Below are 13,621 nucleotides of genomic sequence, written 5' to 3' on the forward strand. Positions count from 1 at the left end.
TTAATATTAATCTCCCAGGCACCGGCAGCATAGGCGTGACAGATGGGTAGATTAGATTTGCTTTAATGTATATTTCTGATTTAGTCTTTCTACTGTACAGCTTAAAGCAGGATCAAATCCCAGTGTCCCAGTGCACCAGGTGAATCAAAGGCATCGCATAATGACGGACAGACTTTTATGCTTATTAATTCATACATTTACTGCTTCTCATATTACCTTTTCTTACCTCTTACATCTCTTTGAGATATTGTACATCATATGCGTTCCCTTCTAGCTAATCGAGTCCTACTTAACGGCTGTATATTATGCCCCCCCCCCCCCCCCCCCCCAGAGATATCTTCTACTTTCAATTAGTCCCACTAATGACGAGAGTGGCCATTGTTCCTCCCTGGTAATCTGTTGGTGTCGGGGGTCCTGGGGGGACCAGGCCGCCTGCCCCCCGGAGGAGCTAACCCAGAGAGGAGCACATGCCCCCCCGATGGAAGGGGAGACTCAAGGTGCACTAACCGGCCGCCTCCGTAATGAGATCAAACTACTAATTAGTGCTGCCTTATGTGTGTGTGTGTGTGTGTGTGTGTGTGTGTGTGTAAGTGTGTGTGTGTGTGTAAGTATGTGTGTGACTGTGCGTGTGTATGTGTGTGACTATGTGTGTGTGTGTGTGTGTGTGTGTGTGTGTGTGTGTGTGTGTGTGTGTGTGTGTGTGTGTGTGTGTGTGTGTGTGTGGGGGGGGGGTTTCCCACGTCACATGGCCACAGCAGACCCCCCCATAGAGCCCCGGCCAGGACGGGTCTGATCCCAGGGTGGGTCCCTAGTGTGTTTCCCCCCCCCCCTCCACACCACTCCACCAGGCACTAAAAGGGTAATTAACACCTCCCGTACATCTCCGTCAGCCTCGTTTGGCTCCACCACAGCGCTCTCTGTGGACAGACCTCACCCCACGAGAGCGCCGTCTAATCTGCTCTCCGCTCGCTGCTGCGGCTGATGTCCCTCTCCCTTCGCTCGAGAAAACTGCTTGCTTAGAGATTTAAATGTGTACACAACCGGCCAAGTTTAGCCTACAGTCTAAAAGTACCGCCCCTTTTAACCCTCGGGCGACAACGAGTGGGGAAAGCGTGCTAGCTGACTAGCTAGCAAGCGAACTCACGTCCCCTAGTACTCCGACGGAGCGATTTGTAGCACCCATTGCACACGTTCACTCCTCCGAACACCGTCAAAGGCAGACATCGGGGTGGTTATATCAGAACCGTGATGAATGAAGGAGCGAAAAATACCTTCCCCCCCCCCGCCCAAAAAATAACGATCTAAAAAAGAAGCAGAGATTAGAGCGATACCTCTCTCGCCTTCCACGGCTCCCCCAACTCCCTCCCAGAGCCGAGGGTCTGGATTGTGTTTGATTACCCCCGTGGAGCCTCACCGGGCCGCTCGTTTAAGATGATGTGCAACACTCAAGCCTCCTCCAGCACTCATTTGTTCCAGTGGGGGGGCCCCACGGCGGGCCAATAAGGGACCCCGTGCTGACTGAGAGTGCCCTGGGAGCTCTAAAGCGGACCACTCGTGGCCAAGTTAAGAGACAGCCGAGTGTCATTGTTAATGTGGACACATAGCACCACAATGGCAAAATCAATGGCGCCATAGGAGGCATCAATCTCCACAGCCCATGACCTGCCTGCTTGTCTTTGCACTCCTCTAAAGCCGTTGGGGGGAAACGGTGGAAGAGGGAACACACACACACACACACACGCACACACACACGCACACACGCACACACACACTTTTTGGGGGGGCCTTTCATCCCTGCATCACTGGGGTGAGAACATCCTCCTTTGAAGACGGCGGACATCTGTTAGGTTGCCAAGTGGCCGGCCACCCAAAAAATATTTCTTCTGGGTAAAGCTTCAGAAGTGAGAGTAGTAGGCATCTGCTTTGGCAGCGTGGGGTGAGCTCCCTCCTTTTCCTTGGGTACACTCACTCCCCACCCAGACCCCATCCTCCCCTACTTCCACTGCCATCGCTCGGCAGTGGGGGAAACCAGAACCAGGTCCTAGCCGCCTGGCGCCGAGACCAGCCTCTGCTGCTTCCACCCGTCGCTCGCCGGAAAAAAGAAAAGGCAGGAAACACAAAACGAGGTGCATTGTCTCTGCGCGACGAGCTGACGTGTCCACGGCTCATTAACATATATGCAGATGAGCGAGTGAGTAAATGAAAGGCTCCTGAAACAGCAAAAGATCAAAGGCGACAGCATTAAAGCAGAGTAATGACGATCTTGGCAAGCGATCCGTGGCAAAAATGTATTGATTGTTTGGCAGGCCGCCTCGCCGGCAGAAGCAGCAGCAGCAGCATCAGCATCAGCAGCCCATACCCCTGCCTGCTCCCTCTCTCTCTCTGTCTCTACCATCCCTCGGCTCCCTCTACACCATTTACTCTCCTTGTTTCAAACAGACAGGAGCCTCCCGTTCCGGGGCCTTTGAAGCCCCCACATCGCAGCCGGCCTGCGCTCCTGTATCGGGGCCTTAATCACTATTTAATTTACAGTGCACTGGTAATGTATTTTCCACGGGGGGGTGAGCAGCGTGAAAGAGGGAAAAAGGGGGGTGAGAGAAGGGGGTGAAAAAGAGATGGAGAGGGGGAGGGAGAGTGAGAGACAGAGACCGAGAGAGGGGGAGAGGGTGAGAGACAGAGATAGAGAGAGGGGGAGAGACAGAGACAGAGAGAGGGGGAGAGAGTGAGAGACAGAGAGAGACGGAGAGAGGGGGAGAGGGGGAGACAGAGAGAGGGGGAGAGACAGAGACAGAGAGAGGGGAGAGGGGGAGACAGAGAGAGGGGGAGAGACAGAGACAGAGAGAGGGGGAGAGACAGAGACAGAGAGGGGAGAGGGGGAGACAGAGAGAGGGGGAGAGAGTGAGAGACAGAGGGGGATGGAGGGAGGGCGGGCGGGAGGGAGGGAGTGAGAGACAGAGAGAGGGGGGGAGAGAGAACGCGAGAGCGAGTAAGCGAGAGATAGAGAGAAAGAAGGACATAGAGAGCGAGAGAGGACGGCCAGCGGGGTACCATGTCACTGCCCTTCTCTCCCATCGACTAAAAAGCAGCGGATCAGTCACCAAAGGACGGGCCGATGACACACAGAGAGAGAATGGAATATGGTGGACAGGATCCAACGACTAGCTGTCGGCAGGCTGGAGAGGTAATGAGATGAGAGAAAACAGCTACAAACGAGGAATACACAATGGACAGAGAGCGGATGGATGGACAGACGTACGGATGGATACACGAAAAAAACGAGAAGACAACTACCTCCGCGGCTCTCGCTGTCGGCCGGTTTCACCTGGATTGGGCGAGTCATCTGCAGGGGAGGAGAGGGGGGGGGGGGGGGGGGGCAGAGGGGGGGAGAGAGGGGGAGAGAGAGACATAGAGGTTAGAGCTCCACAGAAACCAAGTTGTCATTTTGGCTACAGGCGGGCAACAAACCAGAGGTGTCAGTGCTGTTTCATCCCTCCACCCTCCCGCCCACCCACCCACTGCCCCCCCTCCCCCTAAACACACACACACACACACACACACACACACACACACACACACACACACACACACACACACACACACACACACACACACACACACACACACACACACACACACACACACACACACTAGCAGCCTCACCGAGATAGGGATCGGAGCCCCCCGGGTTGGGAGATAAACCGAGGCTACATCCCACACTAATACATTTTTCGTTTTAAAATGAAAACGATCTTCGTTCAGACGAGCGCTTTAGCCGAGTCTGAGAAATTATCTCCTTCCATACTCCTGGAAAAGCGCATATCAATTGACCTCCACACACACACCACGTACACTCCACTAGGCACGGGCAAGCTGGTGTAAACAGGAAACAGATTGTCTGCTCTGCGGTTCGTTGCTTGGTTGCAGAGAACGGTACGGAGGAAGACCAGCTTTGACGGAATGCGAGAGCAGGGCTATGAAACGCAGGATGAACTGCACAACAGCTGCTCGCACAGACAACAGTGTCAGAAACGCCCGTAGTTCGTTCTGTGGGATTAACGACTGGTAGTCGAGGCTGATCGTGTGATCATATGGGAGTGAGGAATCAGAAGAAGGACACCGTGTTACTGCGAAGGCCCAATCAGGAAGCGGTCGCCTGGTGCCTCTGTGTCAGCCTGTCCAGACTTAAACGCAATCCTTGAGTGTCCAAACCAAATCGGGGTCGGCAGCATTCTCAAAAGCCTCCGTTTTGGGGTTCTAAAACGGCCGAGTAGTGTGGACGGTAGGCGGGAAAATAGCAGGAATCCCAGTCCGACAGTTCGGCGTGTGTGTGGGTGTGTAATGTGTGTTTGTGTGTGTGGGTGTTTGTGTCTGTGTACATTTCAACGTGCGTACGTGTGCAGGTAGGTATATTTAACTGTGTGTGTGTGTGTGTGTGTGTGTGCCTGAGTGTGTGTGTTTGCGTGTGTGTATGTGAGCAGGCGCGTGCACAAGGAGGTGTGTGTGTGTGTGTATATAAATCCATGTGCGTAAGGTGTCTTTGTGTGTGTGTGTGTGTGTGTGTGTGTGTGTGTGTGTGTGTGTGTGTGTGTGTGTGTGTGTGTCTTTAGCAAGAGGGTGCCAAGGAAGGCCAAATAAAAGTGAATCCAGCAGCGGGGCGAGCGATCGATGTGGGCCTATTGATCCGGCCCCGTGGGCTGGGGGGAGCGTCTGGCTGGGGGGGATTCAGTGCTGGGCGGCTCACTCTAATCCACTGGAGCCTGATAAGAATGGCATGGTCCGGATTAGAAGCCCCCCTTGTCATCACAGACTGTGTGTCGTCCCCCCCCCCCCCCCCCCCTTCCTCATTTCCTCCTCTCCTGCTCATTGGCTGGTGTGTGTTGTGTGTGTGTGTGTGTGTTTTTGTGTGTGTTTTCCTTCAGCGTGATCACCGAGGGTGAGTGCTTTTCACTCGAGGATGTTCTTTGAGTGAGTGTCGGGGAAGGGAAGTTGGTTCTCCATATGTTTTATTAATGCTTTTTTTGTTTTTTTTTCTTAGACAGATGTGTTTACAGAATGCTTCTTTAATTAGCATTTTTCCAAGTTTGATCGTAATTAAATGCGTGCATCTGGTGCGTTTGCAATGCGCGCACACAGGCACACGCAAACACAAGCACACGCAAACACATACCCCACACACACGCATCACAAGCGCACTCACCACAAGCACACGCAGCAAACGCACACACCAAACTCACAACACGAACACACCACACACACACACACCCACCACACACACACAAACACATTTCGCATACGTGTCCCACCATGGGTCTTATAAATGTTTATATTTATCCCTCCTTTCCATCTCTTTCTGTCCCCGCACACTGCCATGTCTGTCCCAAACAAATTGCTTTAATAATAAACCTGGCAGGTTTTAAATAAAAAGAAGGTGGCGAGAAACTGTGGCGATATATTACAAGTTTTACAAGAATATAAAAAAAATAAAGACTCATCTCAAGTCGCCTCCAAGATTTAAGGATTCCTCACGACACACACTGTGCCATGGAAACGGATTACAGAGGGTATAATATTGTATTAATATATATGTTGAAATCAATACACCATATGATAAATATAGAACGGATTAATATTAATATCTTTTTACTACGTCTCCTGATCATGGATCTCTATTTCCGTCCGAGTCGCGAGAGGAGCTGGAAAGGTCAGCTTTAAAGACAGGCCAGTCCAATAAAAGTATGGCTTGTTCAAGGAGAAACGCCATAATGGGATTTTAAAACGTCTTAATAACATGCTGATATATGGGGGAGAGGGTCGCGGGCCCGATTCATTAAGTGCTAAATGTATCCATTTTCACCTTGAGGAACCGAATAACCTTCCCTCTCCGGAATTATTCCATAAATTTACCCATCGTAAATAATAACCGGTCCATGTCTTTGTGTGGTGGGGGGAGAAAACAAACCAGGGAGGGCGGGATGTGTTCTGAAGGTTGAAGTTTAAGCCCCGGCGTTAGCTCGCCGCACCCAACTAACTTTCTCCCTTCCCGCTCTGCCGCCGTTCAGTTGTTTCCGCCGCTTCGGCTCGCACACGAGTAAAGAGAAGAAGAAGTAACGCCGCGAGTATGCTAATGCGGGGCCACAGGGCAGCGGCTCTGAAGCCCGTACCGATAGATTACAGAGCCAAGCGCTCCGGCGCCGTGCGCATGTTCAAAGCGACCGCCGAGATGGAAAAAAAAATAAAGTACGAAAAGAAATAAAAAAATAATCACACCCCGGGATGAAGTGAAAAAACATCCTGGGGACAAATTCACAGACGCACCAGCAGCCCGCTCCACGTCTTATTATCGACACGGAGGATCTGTGGAGCCGGCGCTGGCACCGGCACCCAAAGAGAAGCCGAGCGAGAGACCGCTCCGCTCGGTACAGTTGATCCTCGCTCCAGAATGCACCGCGGCCGCCGAGGCAGAATCAAATGCTGAGGCTTCGCTGCCACGATCTCCACGGGGTGCTGCGCTGTGTGTGTGTGTGTGTGTGTGTGTGTGTGTGTGTGTGTGTGTGTGTGTGTGTGTGTGTGTGTGTGTGTGTGTGTGTGTGTCGTGTGTCTGTGTCTCTGCGTGTGTGTGTTGTTGTGTGTGGGAGGCAGCTCTCTCTACCGCTAGTTACCATTCAGCCTCCAACGTTGCCCGCTTAATGGTCCATTTAGCTTTTCCGAGAGCGATGCATTATGGTCCAGAACAGCCACTCTTGATGGCTGGGAGTTGATTACATTTATCTTGCCAGCATAACAAAGACATACAAGGTACCTCCAGTACAAATGTGAGGGGGTGAATGGTGGGGGATTCATCTTCACAGTGGAAGTGTGCACCTGCTGCATCTCCCCATATTTCTTTCCAACGTGCGCGCACTCACAAGTGGTGCAAACCCTGGGCTCCTTTAGAAGACAAGTATAAAACAGGAGCGCTTATGAAGTGCTGTTGTTGCCAGAGAGACCATTCATTAAGTCCACGGTCCTGCAGGACTTGGCTGTTCTTTATTCTCCGTCCTCTAGGGGCTGACTGGTCGGAGCTCTGTAAACCCACTCAGAGACACAGCCAGAGAGAGAGAGAGAGAGAGAGAGAGCGAGAGAGAGAGAGCGAGAGAGAGAGACAGAGACAGAGACAGACAGAGAGAGAGAGAGAGACACACACAGAGAAAGCAGGTTACAGAAAGAGCTAGCTAGAGAGAGGGAGAGAGAGAGTGAGAGAGAGAAAGAGAGAGGGAGGAATTGAGATAGCTCAGGCAGACTATAAAATGCTGCTCCCTCTGCAAATAACATGCGTTCAAAATGCGATGCTTGATGTCTGTCCACACACAGCCTCCAACGAGAGCTGGATGATGGTCGATGTTTGTATGTGTACACATTGTGTGTGTGTGTGTGTGTGTGTGTGTGTGGGTCTGTGTGTGCGATTGTTCTTTTCTTTTCCTGTGCACACCTGTGTGTGTGCATCCATACTTGTGTATTCCTGTGCATACCTATATGTGCGTGTCTAGTTGTGTGAGGATGTGTATACCTGTGTGTGCGTGCGTGCTCATGCATAAGTGTGCACGTGGTTTGATGGGAGGAAACCAGATGAAGGGGGGGGGGGAGACAGAGAGTTAGAGTAAAGAGAATGAGGCGAAAGCACCACACAAAAGTACGCACACACGCAGACGCATATGCAACCACAAGGAAACGCAAGGGTCTTGCCTGCAGCCCTTAGATAAGATTGCTCCACAGCTGAGTGGCATTCCTAGTCATCAGTCTCCGCCCCCCTGCCTTTCACACTCAAAGCAGCAGTGAAAGGAACTTGGCAGCACAGTTGAAGCTCAACACCACAGAGAAAAACGATGCAAAAAAAGCCCCGCCATAGGACCACATGCATATGCAATGCGTGTGCATGATGCATACATTATGTGCGTGCTGCGGCTATCTATACCCACACACGCACCATGTTACATCACCTCCATTTGAACAGAATATTGAATATTGACGACTGCAAGTGATGGAGTGGCTGGCCCTCTATTGAGGAAACCGTGTTCGATGTAGATCGATGGATCGGATATTGCTACTATTCAGACATACTGTAGCCTATATTATAAAAACACGTGATAAATCAAAATCCAAAAATAAATGTTTCGTGAGCGGCGTGTTCTTCTTGGGGGGAATGTTCCGTCGCTCCATCACAGCTCAGGTAGTGTTCTGTATTGAAGCACACTGAACCATGAAGGAGGTCGCTTCTCCCGCAGCAACAACACCACAAATCATCCTGCCCAAACTTTCTTTTCTTCCACAACACCATTTTGGAGTTCTGTTACAAGATCTACTGTTGCAGTTTACCCTGTCTTTGTTTTTTTCAACTCCTTTTTCATCTATTTTCTCTCTCTCTCTCCCTTTCTCTCTGTCTCTCTCCCTCTCTCTCTCTCTCTGCTTCTCTCACTCTCTCTCTCCCCCCTTCTCCATCTCCCTCTCTCTATCCCTCCCTCCCTCTCTCTCTCTCTCCCCCCCCATTTCCCTCTCCCTCTCTCCCTCCCCCATTTCCCTCTCCCTCTCTCTCTCCCTCCCTCTCTGTCTCTTTCTCTCATACAATCCGTTACTTCCCTATGCTTTCATGTCGCTGCTTCACATGACCAGCTTAGCCTGCAGTCAGTTGAATTAAAGCTGTTAGCTCCAGCTACGCTGCTGTACTAAAGAGAGCCAGAGATGGAAGCCCCCCAGGCCCAAATAAGCATAATCTTCTTTAGAGTACACGCGCATAAACAAATAATGCAATGCGGCTCCCAGCTTGTTTGTCTCCCCGTCTTTCCTTTGGTAACCGTCGTTATTCACAGTTGTATGTTTTGTAAAAACTGAAGTACAAACACATTTACTCTTTTTTGTTTGTATTACTATTACTACTGCACATGCTATGAAGGCATGTATGAGGTCTGAACCGAAACCATGTCTTTAATGTTCTAAGTAGACTAAAAAACGGTCTAGGAAAGTGGATCCTCTCGGGGGTGGACAGTACCGAATCTTGAAGCTTCCACTTGACCTCCTGGAGCAGTTACTGGCGGCCAGTAATGACCAAGAAAGCCCTCAAACCACTGTGTCATTTCAAACAGGACGGAACCGGTCGAGGGAGCCGGGGTTGAGGACTGGCCAGGCCTGTTAGTGAGTAGTGTGGAGGATTTAGACTCACTACTGCCCGGCTGTACTATCCACTGCAGTAATTAGTCGTCCCGACTAGTCATGTTTGACAGGACCGAGCACTCCAGAATACAGGGATGCTATTTCCATTTCTGTTCAAAGAGGAGGCTCGCTCAGTCGACTGCGAGCCCTGGGATCCTCGTTCGCACATTCTCCCAGATTCCTCTTCCTCGTCCTCGATCCGCATTCACACATTCTCGCAGATTCCTCTTCCTCTTCCTCGCCACCCAAACAAACACGGATTTCAAATTGAAAGACGCAAGCTTGGGTTGAGAAGTAGTATCGGGGCGATGTTGATGGAACCAAACATTAGTTGGGCACAAGTCTGTCATCGGATCGGAAAGAAAATAACAGGCGCGATGATGAGATCACGGATGTCTCTATGGCGCAATCGAAGAATAATCTTAATCGAATCATCAGAACAAATGTAATCAACTTACTCTAATGACGGCGTTGCAGCCAAAAACACAGCATGAAATCCTTTAAAGCCCAGACAAGATCATATCTCCAATTACAATATCAATATTAAACTGGCCCAATTGTAAACATTCTTAGCCCTCTCTCTCGAGCGCTGGATTGAATCTAACAGACAGGTTTTTATGATGCCAACCATTTCAGAGGGCCCTATAGTAAACACACAGATTCACCGCCTGCTGTGATCCGATGTTGAAGCGGACATACACATCCCATAATGTCTATCGGCCTCCCGGCCCATGGCAGACTAACGGTTATCCTGAGGTCATTATTACACATTAGTGGACCATCAAAGCTCAGGTTTCTGCATGACCTTCCAGCGGGAACATAAACAGCCCCCTTCTGACCAGTTTGTCATTGTTGTTATAATTAATATTTCTAATCATTGATCTGAAAGTGCTGAACGGCGACTGTCCAGGGACCCTGGTCCGAGCTCGTAAATATCCCCTCTAAGCAGCATTGTGGACGAAAGAGAGAGAGGGGGGTTGAAGAGAAATTTAATTGAATGGCAAAACCAAATAAAGAGACAGAGGTATGTGTTGCTGCACCCTTTCGATCATGTGCAGCATGCGGTTCATTAAAAATTCAATAGTTATGATAGTCGGCATTGGATACCAGAATAGAGACTAGCGTGTAAAGCATGGATATGCAGTGCTATGATCTGTGTGAAAAATAAAAACAAAACAAATTATTTATCTGCTAGTCTAACGAATGATGAAATATCTTAGGTTGGTGCGTGGCGAAAAAGAGGAAAGAATGTTTGTTTTTTTCTGCAAACCGCCCAAGCTCAGCTTTTAAATCTCGTTCTCTATTTATTTTAAGGGAACATTTAAGAAACCTACACAATTTTACTTGTTGTGATTCAACATTTGTTACGGAGACAATGAGGAGAGAGAGTGAGAGAGAGGGGAGAGAGAGAGAGAGAGAGAGAGAGAGAGAGAGAGAGAGAGAGAGAGAGAGAGAGAGAGAGAGAGAGAGAGCGAGCGAGAGAGCGAGAGCATTCATTTGCACACGTGTGCTCGGATATCTCTGGGAGAGAGAGAGAGAGACTTTGCATTTGTGTACAGTAGTTCAGTATTTCGATCCGTTTTCTGCTGGCGGCAGCAGAGTGGTCCGGCTGATAAGAGGCATCAGTCGAAGCTGAGGTGATGGCTGCCATTATAAGCTGAGGGATTTCTATCACATCTGCCACAGGAGCTACACTTTGAGTCTAAACGCGATAGGCTGACAGCTACAGCTAGCTACATTTAGTTACATAGCCCCCAACTGCCAAATATCTGTTTTGGGCAGGGCAAGATGTTTTTTTTATACATCTACCTCAGATACTGATTACTCTTAATAGCACGACTAATTTGAACAAATTGCGTGCCCCTTTCTTTTTTTATTTTATATATTTATTTTGTAAATAGTATACAGCGTGAACATCTAATTTTGTCCCCGACTCACAAATATCTGCTTGGTCCAGTCCGTTGGATCCATGTAACGATCGCTATTAGCACAGCCCGGGCAGCCTATCCAGAATCCCTTGTGATCCATGCTACCATTACGTCATGAGCGCGCCGTGGCACTCCAGCGTCTCTGATTAACACTGTTAGACCGTCTGTTGTCCCCTCCATCCAAGCCCCATTGCCCCTGCCCTCCAACAAAACACAGACAGCCTTCCGACAAACAGGAACAGCCTGAAGTCCATCTGCACCGCGCGGTACAAAAGGCACTTCAGACGTCCTTCTATAGCCTTAATAGGCCCACTAGCTGAAGTGTTTTACTGCGCTAGCGGTTAGGGCTATAGTGGCGCGCAGTGTTGTACTTCGGGAGAATGCATCACCCCTCATGTCCAGATTCAACAGATATTCGTAAAGCAGCACACAGCGACATTCTGAACCGTCGCAGCTGGTTTTGAGCTTGTCCAAATCAAACAGGGACCGCTGTGGGTTGCTGTGATGTTGTTGATGTTGGTCCATGTTAACATATGGTCACACTCGACCATGCTCTTTACAAAAAATAAAAAAGCCAATATGAATGAAAATAGTCAGTGAGTACAAACATGAACGTAGAGGTTCCACTGTGTAATTTTTTGGGGGAACGTTTCCCAGCGATCGCTGGGAATAGCAATCATTGGAAATGATTGCTAGGCAACGCCGCGATGGAATCAAATTTTGATAATCGGTTTACGCACGTTAATGCCGAAATGAAATTGTATGCAGTAACACGTGTGGGAGTGGGGAATCAGGTGTGATGGCGGCATGGCAAATCAATGATGGGATAATCCATTATCTTTGATTTGAGTACAGTATCGGAACAGACTTCATGTTATAAATACATCTCTTAAAACCTCCATCTCAGTGGATGTCTCTCTCTCCTCTCTCTCTCTCTCTCTCTCTCTCTCTCCCTCTCTCTCTCTCACTCATATTTTTCTGTCTCTTGCAGTGAGTAGGGCCATCTTTTTTCTGTAAAGATACATATATGATTTCCCTATGATATAGAGTAAAGAATGCTGTTTCATATTAAGTTAGGATTTATTTTTTTAGGTTTTATTCAAAGCTTCTTTCAATGATGATAAAAAAATGACCCACTTTGATATCCTGCCATGAATCCTACCATGAAGACTGCCTAATGCCCCCCCCCCAGACACACACACCCAGCCTCTGCTAGTGGACAGCGTCCGTCTGTCCTACAGAAGCCATGGGAGCTCTGTGCTTGTATGTCCAGAAGGCTCTGAGCCCTATGAGACTTGTTCAGGGGACTGGGGCATGCGGGTGACAACGTGTGTGTGTGTGGGTGGCTGTGCTTGCATGTGTGTATGTGTGTGTGTGCGTGTGTGTGCTTGTATGTGTGTGTGAAATCACAAGGGGTAAGTAGATTGGGGGAGGGATTGAGCTAATGCCTAAATCCTGCCTGTACTACTGAGCTGATGAGAGAGAGAGAGAGAGAGAGAGAGAGAGAGAGAGAGAGAGAGAGAGAGAGAGAGAGAGAGAGAAAGAGAGAGAGACAGAAAGAGAGACAGAGAGAGAGAGAGAGAGAGAGAGAGAGAGAGAGAGAGAGGGAGGGAGAGAGAGAGAGAGAGAGAGAGAGAGAGAGGGGAGACATCAATATAAATAGCGAGTTAGAGTGAAATGGGATAGAGAGTGAGGTGAAAGTGAGATAAAAAGTCTCGGGAAAATTACAAGAGGGGAAAAAAACAACAGATTGAAGGACAAACGAGACAACACAGATGCTCAGGAGATTAAGGGGGTTGAGAAAGGCCTTGAAAGGAGAACGGAAAAAAGTAGTGGCTGTTCCTTCTTCCCCGCCTGTTCCCTCATTTCCTGACTCGGGCGCAACACTTTGGCTATCAGGGGAAGGGCATCGCTCCTAGACATCTCCCGGCAGGGCGCTCTTCAGGACCACAGAGCCATTGACATGGCGCGTTACTGTAATGCGTGAAGCAGTGGGAGATCCATTGTAAATCTGTGTCAACAAATCCCGGAGCCGCTGCATACCCGATCGCTCTCTCTCTCCGTCCCCGTCCCCGTCCCCCCCTGCACTGTCTCTCTCTCTCCCCCCGCTCGCCCTCTCTCCCCTGCATTCTGCCCACCTATCTAATGAATCTTATCTCCAGAACACACTGGAGGCTTAAGCTTTCGGTGGGCCTCTATCTCTCTCTATCTTCCTCTCCCCTTGCGCTCTCCTCCGTTCGCTCTCTCTCTCCTTCTCTCTCTCTCTCTTGTTTTATCGTTTTTTTGTTTGTGTTTCAAAAAAGAACCATCCCCCTCCTCTCTCTCTCTCTCTCACACACACACACACACACACACACCCTGCTTCTATCGCTCTACTAACCCCCCCCCCCACCCTTCCTTCCCTCTTTATCTTCTCTTGCTGTTTTTTGATACGGTTAATGCACCTTGGTGTGTTTGGGGGGAACTGTTGTTGCAGAGATAGGATCAGCAGCAGAGACCTAACTCTGCCT

General features: G+C 49.5%; 1 protein-coding gene across 1 annotated transcript in view; it reads right to left on the reverse strand.

The window, feature by feature from the left end:
* Positions 1-13,621, reverse strand: part of celf5a (cugbp, Elav-like family member 5a) — a gene marked incomplete at its 5' end in the record, with an annotated part of 173,267 nt that overhangs the window by 70,447 nt on the left and 89,199 nt on the right. Inside the window, one exon of the mRNA XM_079740585.1 lies at positions 3,292-3,340. Coding sequence (XP_079596711.1) covers positions 3,292-3,340 — 49 coding nt within the window. The remainder of the gene's footprint in view (positions 1-3,291; positions 3,341-13,621) is intronic.

This window comes from Pollachius pollachius, assembly GCF_949987615.1.
Source record: "Pollachius pollachius genome assembly, chromosome: 7".
NCBI classification, from domain to species: Eukaryota; Metazoa; Chordata; class Actinopteri; order Gadiformes; family Gadidae; genus Pollachius; species Pollachius pollachius.